General features: G+C 45.2%; 1 protein-coding gene across 1 annotated transcript; it reads right to left on the reverse strand.

Moving 5' to 3' along the window:
• Positions 1-14,093: 14,093 nt before the first annotated feature.
• Positions 14,094-15,840, reverse strand: lratd2b (LRAT domain containing 2b). Its single transcript, XM_012823156.3, has 2 exons — positions 15,717-15,840; positions 14,094-15,635 (listed from the first exon to the last, which is right to left on the reverse strand). Exon 2 carries the CDS (start codon positions 15,342-15,344, stop codon positions 14,523-14,525), a length of 822 nt encoding a protein of 273 aa, XP_012678610.1. The 5' UTR covers positions 15,345-15,635; positions 15,717-15,840; the 3' UTR covers positions 14,094-14,522.
• Between the last annotated feature and the right edge of the window lie 1,494 nt (positions 15,841-17,334).

Consider the following 17,334-nt stretch of genomic DNA (forward strand, 5'->3'; position numbering starts at 1 on the left):
GTCACCTGTCCTGGTAACAGTAAGGCTTGCATGTTGTACATCTTGTAGAGTACGTATAGTTTTGAGAGACGTGGCGTATCTGACAAGTGATGCTCCTCTCACAGCGGTGATGTTTTGAACCTAGCCGTCCATTTCCTGTTTGGCTCATTTCCTGATGTCCAGCAGTACGCTGGTCGCGCCTGTTATCTCCAGTCGCCAGGATGTGAAGATGTGGACTGGGCCTATACCATGGCTATTTATGTTTCATTCTATATCGCTGGCATTCCTTTCTTGAACTAAATTTGTGTTACTAAGTCAGTCTGATAAAGCTTCTCTTTGTTTACTGTGTGTGTGTGTCGCCAAGACAACAAGTGCTTGGTTACTTCACCTAGCCCAAGGTTTTAAACTTGATGGAAGGAAGCTTTTCTGCCTGTTAAGTACTTTATGTTTTCCCCCACTGTAGTCTTAAGCATCTTTGTGTCAGTGCTGGAATATGTGCAGACACAGTGTGCATGCTTGCGTGTGTGTGAGTGAGTGAGTGAGTATGTGTCTTGTTTGTGTGGTCAAGTTTACATGTCGAAGTATGTGTGTGTGTGTGTGTGTGTGTGTGTGTGTGTGTGCCTGTGTGTAAGTGCAGGGGTATCAGAGAGGAGTACTTTCTGTTCCTGACCTTCACCTAGATTGTTTTCTTTTGACGCACTTGGTACCATCCAGGAACCTCTCGTCCTCCCCTCCTGGTTTACCCCTCCAGGCAACTCCCATTACATTCTTGGTTTCATTCTGGTCTTTTTCAATGTGTTTAATCTCTTTTTTTTTCATTTTTGGACAGTCTTGAGTCATCAGATGAGTCAGCAGAATGACCAGCTCTCACCTGAGAGCACTCCACAAGGGCTAGACTACTTCCCTTCCCCTGTGGCACTTCAACGTGAGAGTGGAAATTACCTTGGCATTAAGTACTTGGCAGTCAAAGATTTGAAGTGGAGGTTTTGAGGTAGCACTGGAAAACAAAAGAAGCTAAGGAGGATGAGAACGGCGAAGCGGGCCTGTGTGTGTGTGTGTGTGTGTGTGTGTGTGTGTGTCATAGGAGGATGAGAACGGCGAAGCGTGAATGGGGGAAACTCTTCCCGGATTCCCGGACTTCAAAGAGCAAAAACAAAAAGAGCGAGAGGAAGCCAAACTGTGGATTATATGAAAATGTGCAGTCTTCATTCTGACTGAGCAGAAAAGCACACATCACACCGATTTGTCCGGAGAAAATGGCTGAAACCCCCTAAAAATAAACCTTTCATATACCTCACCATCCAGCAATGCTCTCTGGTCAGAAATGGACCTTATAGTCCATAAACGTCTTTTTTCTTTTCTTTTCCCTTTGTCCCCCTGCAGCCACCTTTAGTGAAACGGTTGTGGGTGTGACATCAACACAACTGTCACAGCGTGGCTTCCACCGGCGAATCAGTCAGCTAGCGCTGTCCCCTGTGGCGCCGTGATTCAGCGCCGTGAACCTTTGGCTGCGTTCATTCAAGCAGAATAACTTAGTTTACATTTAGCACAAAAGGGTGGCAGGAGAGGGTTGCGGGAGCTCCACATTAAGGCTGATTCACGGCAAACATGCGCTGGAAAAAACGGAGAAGAAAGGGAGAGAAAGAGCGGGGCGGGGACGGGGACAGGGGGCACACTGATTATATTGATATACGCTTCATTTTCAAATGGCTAGCGTTGTTCTAAGGAGGGGAAGTGAAACATTGCCTGAAATCAGCCTCTTGGAAAGATACAGTGTTGAACACAAACTCAGCACGTGGCAGAAATACTCATATACTCATACTAGTCATGTAATGTACACAGGTACACCCTCCTCAAATATATTTTTGTGGGTGTGGGGGAAGGCAAATTAAGAGATCCTGTAAGAGCTGTCACATCCTGTAAGAGCTCAGAAAGAGTAGGAATATCCAGTTCCACAGTAGCAGTGTAGTAGTAGTATACTCATAGTAGTAGTATACTTCTCACTGCATATATGCCTTCTGTCATTTATCAAGCACAGCACGTTGGTGGAGCTTGGCAGCAAGGGTGTTTGTTTTCTCTGAGGAATTTCTCAGACTATTTTCACAGCGATGAAACCTCGGACATGAGTTCAACTGGTTTCACCTAGGCCGCAAAATGCACAGGTAAACATAGCTGCCTTTGACTTTAAATAGTTGGAATGTTTCTCTCTGCGCAGTGGATGAAGATTTACCTCTCCACACAAGAGGCACACCAGCCTCTAGAGTCATGGACCCAGAGTATGTCTCTGCTTGAACACGAGACGACCTGACCGGCTTGACTGCACTTTAGGGTGATGAACTATGGGCACATGACTTTTGTGCTCTGTGATCATTATTTGATCCACAAATGTTTACATGAGACGGTTCGGAGCAAGGGAGATCCGTCCACCCCTGTCAAAATGGAATGTTGTCAAGGGAGTAGCTTTGTTTAAACACAGACACACACACCGAACACACCACACAGGCCCATGCACACACTCACACACACACACACACACCGAACACACCACACAGGCCCATACACACAGTTATACACACACACACACCGAACACACCACACAGGCACACGCACACACTCACACACACAGACCGAACACACCACACAGGCCCATGCACACACTCACACACACACACACACACACACCGAACACACCACACAGGCCCATGCACACACTCACACACACACACACACACACACACACACACACACACACACACACCGAACACACCACACAGGCACATGCACACACTCACACACACACACCACACAGGCCCATGCACACACTCACACACACACACACCGAACACACCACACAGGCCCATGCACACACTCACACACACACACACACACACACACACACACACACACACACACACACACCGAACACACCACACAGGCCCATGCACACACTCACACACAGACACCGAACACAGCACACAGGCACATGCACGCACTCACACACACACACTCACACACACACACCGAACCCACCACACAGGCACACACATAATTGCACATAAGCATTACTTAGTGTAGGAAATTAAGCCCCCCTGTAAATCCTGCTGTACACACATTACTGCTAATACCAAACCTGCAACTAATCCCACAATTTGTTCAGCTAGTCACGATAATATTAGAAGACTACAAAGCACAGAGCAGGCCGCTGTGCCTCGCGCATAAAGCGTCAGAAGACCTTTCAAAATGCATCAAATTAAATGCGGTGTGTACAGAAAGCTACATAAACATAATGTTGGTTATCAATACTACTGGTCTTTTTAAAGAGCCTTTAAAAGAATACCCTTAAAAAGAAAAGAAACTAATGAACCTGGGACATTATCAGGTACTGAGTGTCATTACTGTAGTACAGCATGTTAATCTCCCAATATGCACTATTTGTTGATCTTATTGAAAATGTATTTTTTGATCAACACAAGAAACAAACGTTCAGCAATCGGATCACGTTGAGTGGAGGCAGTCCGGCTTGCCGCTGAAAAGCTCTGGGTTCCTTTAATTACATTCGGTCCAGTTATCTCCCCGGCCGCCCAAAAAAGCTTTCCTTATTGCCTGATCTTGACATGCCGATTCACTGGCGTGTCAAATCAAACAAGACCTCTCGCTGTACGTCCCTGGGCTGTCTGACGCATATTAAAAAGACTGTCTGCGATAAAGGCCAGCTCGCCGAGGCTGTCCTCAGCCTCATTGGGGATACTGAAACCCCAGTAATGCCATTATCAAGCCCTGATGGACTGAGACTAAGAAGAGCTTGTGAAGAGCAAGAAGAGCTTGTTCTGTGAAAAGAAAAACAGCAACAAAACAGACTTGAATTACATCGACCTTAATTATCAGTTCTATTAACCTTTACATCAGCATCCGATGAATAAACATTTCAGCCTATATCTTAGCGATTTAAACATGCTCATTAGCGCGGTCAGAGAGGTTGGCAGCACCCAACAACAGTCATGAACCAATCTCTGCTCAGACCACCAGGCACAGGAAAGTGAAAAGAAAACTTTGCCTCCTTTACTACAGTCTGAACTACATGAACTCAACAGCAAGTATGAACAGAAAAAAGAAAGAAAAAGATATTTCATCTGCATCAACCTACTCCTTCTCATCCTCTGCCTTAAAGGACACACCCCACTGAGAACACCATGTTGTAAATCTGTACAACAGATATTAGGTATGTGTTATATGATATAACATAAAGTTATATTAGATACGTGATCTACTGTACATGGTTATTTCCTTGCCAAACAATGCCATAGAAATGACTGATCAGTGATCAGTAACTAGCATCAGTGAATGTGGTCACCAGCCCTGTATAAATGAAGTATAATACATGCCATCCAGCAGGGAGGTTGTAGCAGGGCTGATGAGTGGTCTGGCTCTGGAGCTGTCTGGACTGTGCTCTGTGGAGCTGGGTCTGGACTGTGCTCTCTGGGTCTGGACTGTGCTCTGTGGAGCTGGACTGTGCTCTCTGGAGCTGGCTGGACTGTGCTCTGTGGGTCTGGACTGTGCTCTGTGGAGCTGGCTGGACTGGGCTCTGTGTGTCTGGACTGTGCTCTCTGGGTCTGGACTGTGCTCTGTGTGCCTGGACTGTGCTCTGTGGAGCTGGACTGTGCTCTGTGGAGCTGGCTGGACTGTGCTCTGTGGAGCTGGCTGGACTGTGACCGTCCCGGGGAGGATCAGGGAGGTGAGGCAGCCAGGATGCCCAGTGAGGGGTGATCGTCTGTGGCAGGCAACGAGACAGCAGCGTGGTGTTGGGAGCCAGCGCTCCAGGGGGGATAATGCGTATCACATCAATGATACCCCCAGCCAATGAGATGCTGAGGACGTCGCCAAGCACGTTTCTCCCTGCCGCACTGTCACTCTGCAGACTGGTCTGGCCACGGGGCCTGTACTGTGGGGAGATATTAGTGTTCCTTTCTATTCACGTTTTCTCCACTCTCTCTTTCTCCCTCTCTCTCTCTCTTTCGCTCTCCCTCTCACTCTCACTCTCTCTTTCTCCCTCTCTCTCTGCCTTTTCTGTGTCCTCTTATCTTCTTACTTTCTTGCCTCTTGTCTCTGTCTTTCTGTCATTGACTGTTTTCCTGTTCAGGTTTATGGAGGTAACAAACGTTAGCAAAAGTAGCACATGATCACTCTAGCATTGGTGTGAACACATAAATGATTTAGACATACAGTATTATGAATGCCCAGATTTTCTCCTCTTCCTCCTCCTCCTCCTCCTCCTCCTCATGACCATGTGCTGTGGGCAGAAATCAAGTAATAAGATGTCTGGCTGTTGAAAGGGCTTAGGCTGGGGCTCTTCTGAAGCGCAGTAGAGGACAAAAGGCTCTTCCGTGGTGGCTCCTTTCTCTGCGCCCCGAGGATGGCAGGGCGCAAATGAGCCCGGCAGGGACGCAGCGGGATCTGAGCCGTCTACCACCATCGCCTGGAGCAGGGGCCCGAGGGAGGGGAGGGGAGGTGGAGGGGAGGTGGAGGGGGGCCGAGGGAGCGGAGGGAAGGGGAGGTGGAGGGGGTGCAGGGTTGGGGAGGGGAGGGGAGGGGGTGCAGGGTTGGGGAGGGGAGGGGAGGGGGACCGAGGGAGCAGAGCGGAGGGAAGGGGAGGTGGAGGGGGTCAGGGTTGGGGAGGGGAGGTGGAGGGGGGCCGAGGGAGCGGAGGGAAGGGGAGGTGGAGGGGGTCAGGGTTGGGGAGGGGGCGGTCAGGGTAAGTGTCACTGACAGAGTGAAAGGCGATCATGGCGTAGATTAGAGGGGCTCCTCCTGACCCCCGTGGGGGGTTTCTCTGGGGAGTTATGGATATCATGAGTGATTGGCTTTGGGATTTCTCCCAGTAATGACCCACAGACCAGCACCCCACCGACCCCCCCACACACACAAACACACACACATGTACACACGTACACACACACACACAAACACACACACATGTACACACACACACATGTACACACGTACACACACACACGTACACACACACACGTACACACGTACATGTACACACTGGACCACCACCGAGGAGGCACATCTGCTGGGGAGGCCTCATTTACACAAATTGCCTCCACTCTCTCCCTCCCTGCACTGGCTTTCACTTCCTGGTGTTCCATAAAGAACCCCAATTGTATTCGGTCTTCTCTTTGACTTGATCAGAGGTTGCAGTACCATCTGGAGATGGGATCAGTGTTAGTTTGAAATACACTGTTACTCACGCAAGGCAGGTCTAAAGGGAGTAGATATGACGCCAGTGAGTTTGTCTGGCGTGTGTGTAGCTCCTCGTTTGGCCTTGACCTCAGCAAACTCACCAGAAAATGTGTCGAGCAGACTTTCACAGAGTGGCTCTAACGGTAGAGGATAGCTGACTAGCTCAGAAGGTCAATTCTAAGAACAATGTGTAATCTCCCTTCTGGAGGGAGTAGAGTCTGGTCTTTTATCTGTGCGTTTAAATCTAACAGGGCGCTAAAAAAATGTGCTATCTTTAGTTTATCATGCTTTGGCCTTGCTAAGTTGTATAAAGAAACATTTTGGACCGCGGCCATGAACTTGCTTCTTGTGAGGTCAGTGGAGGGACACAGGGAGGCTGAGTATGTTCAGTGCTGTAATACGGAGGGCATCCAGTCTGCCTGCCTGCATGTTTTTTTTTTTTTTACTGTAAATCTGCATGTTGAGGATCTGACAGAAAGAACAGCCATTAGCATAATGCTTCTCTCTGCATAGAATCCGCTTCAGTGCATAGGGCACTTCGCCATGCAAGCGCTCATAAAGTTCTGTCATTGTAGATTTGATGTACTTCAAAGCACGCTAATTCCTGGGCTAATATTTGTCTTGGCCCGACACACAGGCCTTGAAGCCAGCGGCTCAGGTGTGGTCTCATGTACACATCTGTGCCTTTCTGTGGCAGCTCAGGGACAGGGTTATCCCACTTCCCCAGACCCAGGCCCACTATTGTCTAGAACATTTCCCAGGGGTTGTGGGAAAGGGTGGGAAGACTTCCTTGTCTGGGTGGATGGTTCTGGGTCTTATCTGATCTGTGCTGACACAACTCGGTGTTTTTCTTTGTGACTGAAAATGAGTAGGCTGCATTTTCCACACAGCAATTTTGAGTGCTTTCACTTTAGTGCTTGTACATAATGTGATGACAATAAAACCAACGTAACCAATTCTAAAATGTCATTCACAGTAAATTTTTGGACTTGTTTTGACATTCATAGACATTTTTCCAGAAATCCAACATAAGCATCCCATATCCTGATTAATACTTGCTTTGTCACAGTTGGGTATTTGAATTTTGTTTATCTGAGAGAAATCAGACAAAATAGAAGGGGAACTGTGATCAGTGAAGTATTCACCCCCCTTTCACATTCTAAAGCGCTCTCACTTTTCCATTTCATTTAGCATGTTAAGATTTTAATCTGGCTTTGACTTGAGTGAGAGAGTTCTGATTGCTGTTGGGGGTGTAATGATCCTATGTAATTAGTCCCACAATGACAGGCAATAAACAGTGGCACGCATGGGGAATCTATCTGCAGTAGGCTGTAATGATATCCAAAGCAAGAAGAGACTAATACGACTATTTATTTCACAGTACCTCGGCCTCACGCCATGCTGCAGACATTTAAAAAATGCCTCTTTAAAGTGAGGATAAAACCATTTCTTTAACAAAAGATCCGTTGTAATCACAATCAGAAATGCATTGGTGCAACCTTAAAACCTAACCTTGTAAAATATCAGCAAAACAAAAAGCATAGTCTCTCAATATCAGTGTTTGTTATCACATCAGACAGTAACAGGAAATACAAGTACATTCATATCAACATCATCCAAAAGCTCTGCCACTCTATTCCAGAAACCAGCAGAGCCACAAAAGGAGCACACAAAAAAACTAGACTATTTTTTTTCAAAACCTACAGACAAAAATCTATGGCAAGTTGTTCTTTCTCTCTACCCGATTCAGGCGTGCAGGGCCCTTCCGGCTTAACGCCACAGTGCTTCGAGAGAGATCAACATCACGAAATGGCATTGGAGGAAAACCGTGCCAACTCTCCCAGCCTGTCACCGTAAATCACAATCCCATTTCAGCGTGGCCAGGGTGATGCAGCTAAACCAAGTGACCTGTTGAGAAATACAGATTATCTGACGCTTTGTCGGGGAAGAGGGGGACCAACAGTATCCCTTTCTAGGGGGGAATCTTTGACCAGCCTAATGCTTGCACTTGTGTTGTCTTCTTTTTACATGAGCGTGTTTACAGATCAGAGGCTAATATGTCAAGAAGTATTCACTGATCAACAATGTTATCATAATGCAACCATCACCACTCTTCTTATACATGAAACAAATGTTTTGTGTCTATACACAGTATGCCCACATGTGATGTAGTGAAGTGCAGCTCTGGATCCACCTCCTGTCCTTGTAACGCTAGTGTTGTCTGTATCACCGTGGCAATAACTTTGCCTCCCATGACCTAAAAGACCCTGCTCAAGATCTCAAGGGTACTTCCTGATAGTCGCCGCTGCCCTGTCTATTCATTCGCTTCATATTTTCTTCAGGTTTGTGATTCATGCGTTTTTTTATTATCAGAAAACATCTCACACGAGTTCATGCGAAATGAGTTAAGGATATGAAAGCCTGAGTATCAACATCTAGTGTTATCAGATCTAGTGCTATCAGCAGCCTCCTTGTTTTTCTCTTGTTGTTGCTGACCGTACAAATGGCTGCATGGATTACTGCGCATCAACTAGGGAAATAGTTTGAAACAAAGGGAAAAAATGTATTAAACAATGGCTGGGGAGAGGGGGGGGGGGGGCTGGTAATTTCCATATCACTTTATTGGCTCAGCGGGTCCCCTTGCCAAGCTGCTGTGCACACCTGCCATATCACCAGATATTTAAAAAGAGGACAGGATGTTCAGCATGGGACTAATGGGGTAATCAGAACATGTGTGTTATATATTTATTTAACTATGTGCATCTGTCTGACACGCATTTATTTATTATTTACTGATGTATTCATTTATTTACCTCGCTATATGCATCTGTTTTAACATGCTGAATCATTTCCGAAGCTTTTTCTTTTTTTTGGTCAAGGAGGTCCTAAACGGGCAGTTTGCAAACATTCTACACAATAGCTAACTGCTCGTGGTGAAAAAACTGGATCTGTGAACAGGCTAATGAGCCAGAACTGTTGTTTGTTGTTTGAGTTTCTGTTTGCTCTGTTAAAGTCAAACATAAACTCAACCGCCCATCAGGTCACAGAACACACAGTTCGAGTTACATCCTCCTATTACGATAATGTCACTTCAGCGTAAAATATTGATCTGCCCATGTATTTTCATGGTTAAGTTCAATAAGTGGATGCAGCATCCTGATATTTACCTGGGGAGTAATGATAAGGTATCAAATAATTTATTTCAGTGTCAATGAGTATCTGAAAGCACATTTGGGCAGAGTTAACTCACAAGTGTGGGGGGTTGGGGGAGGGGAGGATCTTTGGAAGAATATAAGCAGGCATTTTGAATTTCAAGACTCTCCAGCCTCATCTCCTCTCCTCCGGAAAAAAAAAAGAAGAAAGAAAAAATGACAAAGCAGGCAGCTATGAGAGCTTATTAATTCTAAACAAACGCCTGTCAGGGGATTAGGACCATTGTTGTCAGGTGAACTTGGAGCATCTCAAATCCCAGCTGAACCGTGTGGGGGTCCTTAGCCACTCATCTGCGATGGAATTAGAGGAGGCAAAATATCAGGAGGACAATACAGCTTATTATTCCCCTTCGTTAGCCTCCCTTTTTCTGAGAAAAGAGAGGTTAGCTACCAATTAGCATAAATCATAAAAAAAGAGTCTTGCATAGGTAACTATTCATGATGAACCATTCCTGCAAATGAGGATGAGCAGTTAAAAGGAACGGGAGCCAATAAAGCTGAGAGCCGATAGTTATCAAATCAGGAAGGCATACATTATTGAACTGGCAATAAATAGGAAGCAGAGTTGGCCCTAAGTGAATGCAATCTACTTTCAATTGCATCCAGTCCACCCACAGCCCTTGCTGGGTTTATTTACCTACCTGTTTTGTTTACAAGGCAAAGGTCTTATGTAAGCGGATAGGCAGGCAGGCTGGCTGGCAAAGCGTAGAAGAGCCGGGGGTCCATTTTCAGCAACACATTTGCACAGCAAACAAACGATGGCACATGGAGTGGTGTTTTATTGGGGCCAAAAAACATGTCTTTTTAAAAAAAAATGCTGGCTTGTGCTGTTTGGGTTGAAGTACGCAGGTGCTTCTGGGCTCTACGCTTTGGTTCTCCAAACAGTATCAGAGCCTGCAGCTGGTTCACGTTTGACATGGAAATTAAATGTTGCTTTGAATAAGAATGGTAATATAGCAATTATTTCATTAGAATGTCATTGTAGTTTTTATTAGAAAAAAAAAATACTAAAACGTTTAACCCAGGATTTGGAGAGTGAGCTTCAGCCTGTTAGCATTCAAATCGTCCGCTGACATCTTTAAAAAGGTTGGACCCTGGGTGCTCACATCCTGCATCATTGCTACAAGAAGCCAATTAGGCACCGCATAACATGGCAACAGGCACTAAAAAAAATACAGCTTTGTCTATGCGGATTGGTGGATGTTGAAAACTGTCCACGATGACAGTTGATGAAAACTATAAGTAGCCTAATTAAGGTATAAGATGTTTTGTACAACCAATGTGTAATGTTTGCAGCGCGATACCCTTCTGATGAGAAGCTAATTCAATCAAGCCAACTCACAAGAAAACAACTTACTGACAGAAGTTAGACTACATGCAGGTGAACACAGAACAAGCAACAGTGGAGCATGACGTTATCTGAATCGTCGTAGGACAGAATGTCTACTCCGAAAAACACTGTCCTGGAATCAACACAATCTCACAGAGGACTGCTGTAGCTACTACTTCTCTTTATAGCCCACAAGAAGCATGAGCTGTTGCATAGATCTTAAACATCCAATCTAAAACAGAAGTTAGAAAAACAAGAATTTCACACCAATTTGATGCTACACAGGCAGGAGTAGCGTAGCATAGCATAGCATTGGCCATTGAAATGAATGGGGATGGTACTTCACTTCACTCTCTCCAGCTGTATAGAATACATCCATGGATTAACCAAGCAGGATGATTCAAACTAAATGTGGAGATGGAATTAGTCTGTTGGACTCCTTGATGCCCTCTTAGTGTCTGAGTAGATGCTAAACACGACAGTGACAGTGTAGGCATGTGTGTAGTGTAAGCGTGTGTATTGTGTGTGTGTGTGTGTGTGTGTATGGGGTGGGTTGATATAGTATGAGAGGTGGATGAGGTTCAGGGTCTGGATGGTGGCATGTGTGTGTGTGTGTGTGTGTGTGTGTGTGTGGTGTGTGTCTTCCTGCTGCGGTACCCGTGGGACTCAGCCACAGATCCAATCAGTGCACCCTGCAGTTCAAACAATCTCTCTGTTTCCATGGAGGTCGAGACGAAGACAGGAAAGCCCGGCTATTGTGCTGCTAACACAACAAGACCCATACAACTGTGAACATGGAAGATGGTTTTTGAAGGGAAGGCTTTTGGAGAACAAATAGCAAATTAACCTAAAACATACTGTTGTGAAATTAGATAGTCAAAAATATCTTGTGTGCAGTTTACAGTTGGAATACAATGTGCGACAGAGAGAGAGAGAGTGAGAAAGAGAGACGGGGGGGTAAATGAAGTGAATAAAATTTCGAGAATTGAGTCAGGTTAAAGAAAACTGTCAGACAGAATAAGACTCTAATGCAAAATGCGCTCTAAATACCCACATAAAGTCAACCTTCAAATGCTTTAAAAACACCCCCCCCCCCCCCCCACACACACACACACACACACACAGCCCTTGACTCCAATTGCACTCCATGACCATTTGCATTGATACCTCACTGAGACACTGAGTTCAATCTTTGTTCTGTGGACAAGAGGTTTCATTGACTTGCTTGTGAACTACTCCTCCAGGTACCATATCTCTGGCCAAAGAGCATGCCATCACCCTTGTCTGCAGGGCCACTGATGCCCTGAACGGCCATTATCTCCTCAAATCAGTCTGAGCAAGGCTCAAAGAATGTCCATTTTGGGACGAGCTCTCAGTCTAATGTTCTTTGTGTCCTCCTGGGAGAATCTTCAGCTGTAGTGTTTACTCGTTCGGAAAAGGAAGGCCCGAGATTGTGAGGAACAATTATCTAAAGTCCTTCCTTTCCTTCCTTCGAGAGAGACATGGACAGAGAGAGAAAGAGACAGGGGGAGAGAGCAGTTTCAATGACTTTTTTTTTTTTTTTCATTTCCATAGGACTGTCGTTCATTAAAATTACTGCCCACTTTCCCAAGATGCATTCAACTGAATTCGAAGTCACTGGTGAAGTAGGTCAACACAGCGAGAGATGAGTCGTGCCATTAAAGGAGGGCACCGTGAACCATGACTCACGGTGTCACGTCGCATCCAGCTCCCCCTCACCTCGAACAGGAAAGACCTGGCCTGATTTAACGTCCCATCTAGACCGACAGGTTATTATATTCTCTTGCAGGCAAACATTTCTCAAGGCTACTAGGGGAAGAAAAAAAAAGAAGCTTGGGATGGAACATTAGGATCAACTGCGATGTGTCGCCCATTCCAAACGATGGTAGGTATGGAACTTTATGTGGCTTACAAAAACATGGACTACATGATGAGACAAAACATCATTTGAAGGTTGAATTGAGTTTTGAACAGCAAAAGAGAAAAGTAATTACGCTATGCAAATGAAGGAGTTGTAGAGCCACGATTAATCTACATTAATCTAGTGTTATGCTGATCCCCCACACCCAAATAGATTAGGAAGCACATGTATTAGCACAACATGAAAAGTATGCTGGAAATCACATGCGTAACTAAAAACAGCGGCAGCCACACAGCAGACGAGAAATGACTACTTGTGTGTGGAGATCCTAATCTTAAGACTTTTACTTTGAAACACTTCTCTTTAAAACAACTGGTCTTATCAGCCCTCAACATCTTATCTCGGGAACACAGTCATCTTCTCTAGCAGCACAGAACAAATCCCCCCACTTCCTTGGCAAAACTAGGCTTCCTTGGGCAACAGCACTTTACAGATATCACTTGTGTGGAGCATCACTCGCCAACAGTCTCTCCTCTGTGGAGATATCGCGGTTCTCCCTGATTGGATTTTGTTTGCCGACGGTCCCTGGAAGGTGGTAGACCTCAAGCCAAGACAGAGATTTAACCTCTAAACTTAGTCAGTATTCAGCTTTGAAGGGGTCAGGAAATGTTGAAAAACGGAAAAGAAGGGGGGTTGGGGACAGCTTCCCCAAACATTACAACTTCAAGCTTCAGGAGCATCGACGAGAGCACTGTGGAACAGAACAGACCACTTCCACCATAACAATTTTCTCATAAAAACCAAACATTCCTTGTTCAAAGAGAAGGTGAAAATAAATGAATGAATAAATAAATAACAGAACTTTGACACTTGTGAAAAAGATGTTCCCATATTTTGGCAGCTAGTTGGATCCAAAGATGACAGCATTATCTTTCCATGCTCATTACTCATTGTTAATGAAGATGATTACCAGTGGATGATACATGTGTGTGCCGGCAGTAACCAGCAAAAGGTGTCTGAAGCCGGAAATGTCTATGCTTGGGACTAAATTGATGGGCATCTACCACCTGGTGTCTGATACCACCACTGCTGCATAATGATGCATGTAAACATGTGGTGCAAGTTTTCCTCCCATCAACAAAACCAGGTGCACTGAAAACAACTGAGCAGTTGTGACATACTGTTGGCATAATTATGTCAATACTGAAGTCTAGGCAGTAGGCAGATATGTCAAATAACCAAAGTCTATAATTTTGCCAACGAGCTTGAACGACTTGGTTCACTAATATCTGAGGATTTAATGGGCAGACTATTGGCACACTACCGGTCACAGTTATGGGCTAAAGTAAAGGCTTATTGTGTTGGCTCATTTAAACCCATTGGCCACACAAAAATGCCATGAAGATTGCCATGCATATCCTGTGTAGCAAAAACAAAACAAAAAACATTTATGAAAAATATTTAATTTATTTATTAGTTAAAATACACTCAGTTATAGACTATGAATTTGTCAAAGAGATCATGAAAATAAAATTGAGTAAAGCTTTAAATCACAGTATTGACTGAACCAACTTTACGTGACTTTTACCAAAGGGTGTCTTTTTTAACGCCTGAGTTAGTCACTTGAGCGTTCAGCTCACTTGAAGCGGGTGCGTAAAAAAGTGTTTTGGTCTAAAAATGCATACATTTACAAAACTCTTTTACTGGAATGGAGAGATATGTTCCAACCAATCAACGGGTTAGACTCTCGGAGAGAATGGCTGGCACTGCCTAGCAAGTGATTACTAATAATCAAGTCACTATCCACAGTTGTAGTGCACGTCATCTTTGAAACGCCAGCCATCCCTTCAATTACAAACCGATGTTTTTTATTCCATTAATTGCAATCCTGTTCATTCTTAATGCCATCCGTGCAATTGAGATGATTAGATAGCTCCTGTACAACAGCTGCCCTGCCAATTTGGTCATTCCTCCTTTTCTCCAAAACCAAGTCCTCCAAACTTTGAAATTCCAAAACGTGACTTTTCTTTTCAGACAGTTGTAATTTCATCCTGTACGGCTGCTTTCCAATTCGTATTTCCCCACCAATTTTGAATTCGCGCTTGCCAAATTTGCACCAAGCTGCAAAGCACTCGGAGTTTCTCCAATTCAGCTCTCGGTCTTTAGCTCCGACTTGCTCCATTGCGTTCTGCACCACCACGTCAGCGTTTAACGGTCGGAATTTATAAAGGTCGTTTACTATTCTGCCTCTTTTGCCTTGACAGGCGTCCGTCAAAAAATTGGTTATAACTTCTGCCCTGTATAAATGAACCACCTGGAAGTCTCCGACATACACTGCCCACTGTGGATATTGACCATTAGCCACAAATTCGACCAAGTCACCGGGCTTGCACTTGTTCAGAAGATTTTCAGGCGAGTGCGTTCCTAATTCTATCAATTTAAGGCTCCTTTCATACACACATTCCTCTCGGTAGTAAACAGCACACTCCAACTCGTTCCCCTTGTCATACTGATTGTCTTCCTCGTTTGGCTCTCTGTCGGTCCGTTCAAGGCTGTCGTCCTGGTCGTCGTCATCGTTCGAGAAGATATAGGACACTCCAATGCGTGGACAGTCATCCTCCGGGTCAAACCCGTTTGGATCTGCAGTCGGAACTTCTGCGTAACTTAGATGTGTCAATTTCTCCACCTGATTCCCCATGTCAGCGTCCGACAGCCGCGTACACAGGTGGCAGACTTTAAGGACTTTGACAACGCAGCACGTAATCCGACGTGGACAAGTCTAATTTCTAGGTGCACAAAGGTTCAATCCCATTGGGGTGTCTCGTTTGCATGACTTGGCCGATATATCTGAGTCTATTCAGAGAGAGGAGTCCGCTGGTAGTGTGGTTTCGACAGCTTTAAGTTTCAAAAGCTGATACTGCAACAGGGCGATCCAAGCAGGTGTGCTACACCTGTTCTCTTCCTGATAATCATCGCAAACACCAACAGTCTGCAAGAAAGTCACGTATTTTTGTAATTCTGTAGTTGGTCAAATGTTTCACAAAATAAATAACTTATAAAAATGATGTACCTGTTCAAATGTCTTTGTTGCCCTCTTATCGTAGCCTAGTGTAGCCGAGCCCGATTCTCGGAGTTCTGGCAACTACAGCGCTCAAAGCGCTGTTGGTATCTACGGCAATAATTACACAACACGTTCCCACTTAAAGAGACAGCACACACTTATAACTAAGATGTCGAATGTCAGCTTGGAAGTTTGGACAAGGAATCACAAGTACTTAAAACAAACGAGACCCAGTTGCTCCTTCTGAAATAATGTTTTCGTATGGGGCCTAATGTGTTTGAGAAAGAGCACATAAGGGCGTAGTGAATATTTTGATTTCCAAGTATCCAATCTAACCTTTCCCACACTGACAACGACTGTTAATAGTCAGTACCCTGTAGGCTCCATAATAAATACAGACCATTCTCATACCATTATTTTTGAGGATAAACTAACAACTGTGTGTCTGTGTGAACTGCTTGCCCTTTTCTAATCTATAATCTAATAAACCGCACGATGGCTGAGGTACGCCAGTGTCAGTTTTGCGCAACGTTACTGATGGCAGAATCCAACCAGGGACGACAAGTTCAAGGCGAGATAATGAGCCAGTGCATGTAGCGCCTGCCACGGACAGGTGGCTCGTTCACACGCCTGCCTGTGAAGTCGCTTCGGTGTGCTGTGCCCTGCCAAACAGCTGGCAGTGCTCTGTCTGTCACTCACCCTTGCCACTCACGTTCCCCCCCCCCGCTGTCGGCATCGTGCCCCACTTTTTAATTACCTGCCGCAACAGCTGGCCAGGGTATAGCCGAGTTTGTTTACCTCACCAAGGATGGGTTACGCTGGTGTCTGTCTGTCGCCTAGAGGCAATCCCAAGTCCCCTAAGCACCACGTGCTCCACACACACACACACACACACACACACACAGACACACAGACACACACACACAAGTCTTATCAACATCAAAATATTAGTTCCCCCAACCTCCAGTATTCATGAAGTGTCCTACCCATAGACAAAATAACTCTGTCCACTCACTGATCTCACTGTTGTTTTACATGATTGTGACATGTTACTTGTGTAGTCATGCACAGGAGGTGTGTGACTGGCTTGGTGGTGAATTTGGAATCTACATGCTTATGTAGATGAATTATCTATTTGTATTGTAGCGATGCACTATGCAGCCATTTTAAGATGGTTTCAGCTCTTCCACACTGTCATTTGCCACAGGCAGGCAGATTGGCAGATAGCCACTGTTGGACAGACAGCAACTTTTCCACCACTCTTATTTCCCTTAGGAGCTTGACATGGATGTGTCCCTTCAGTTTGAATTTACTGACAGAAATCCCTCAGATTTGCCATAATTCAACTTAACAACTTCTCGTTTCATTCTGGTGCCACTGCAGTGGATGGTCTTTATTGCAGCCTGCTTTCCTGCTCTTGACTTTCTCGTGGTGTCACAGTACTGTGGAGGCTCCCAGTCAGAAGCCAGGGTGGCCTTATCAAATCGCCTGCGTCTGACTGATTTGTTCAAAGAGCCAGGCACCAGCACGGGCTTTCAGGAGTCTTAAGGAGCCTCCGAAACAACAGCTCAGCAAGGCTCATGGGCCACCGGTAAACAAACTTGAATGTACCACAGAGCACTTTTTG

The sequence above is a fragment of the Clupea harengus genome, chromosome 11 (genome assembly GCF_900700415.2).
Source record: "Clupea harengus chromosome 11, Ch_v2.0.2, whole genome shotgun sequence".
Lineage (NCBI taxonomy): Eukaryota > Metazoa > Chordata > Actinopteri > Clupeiformes > Clupeidae > Clupea > Clupea harengus.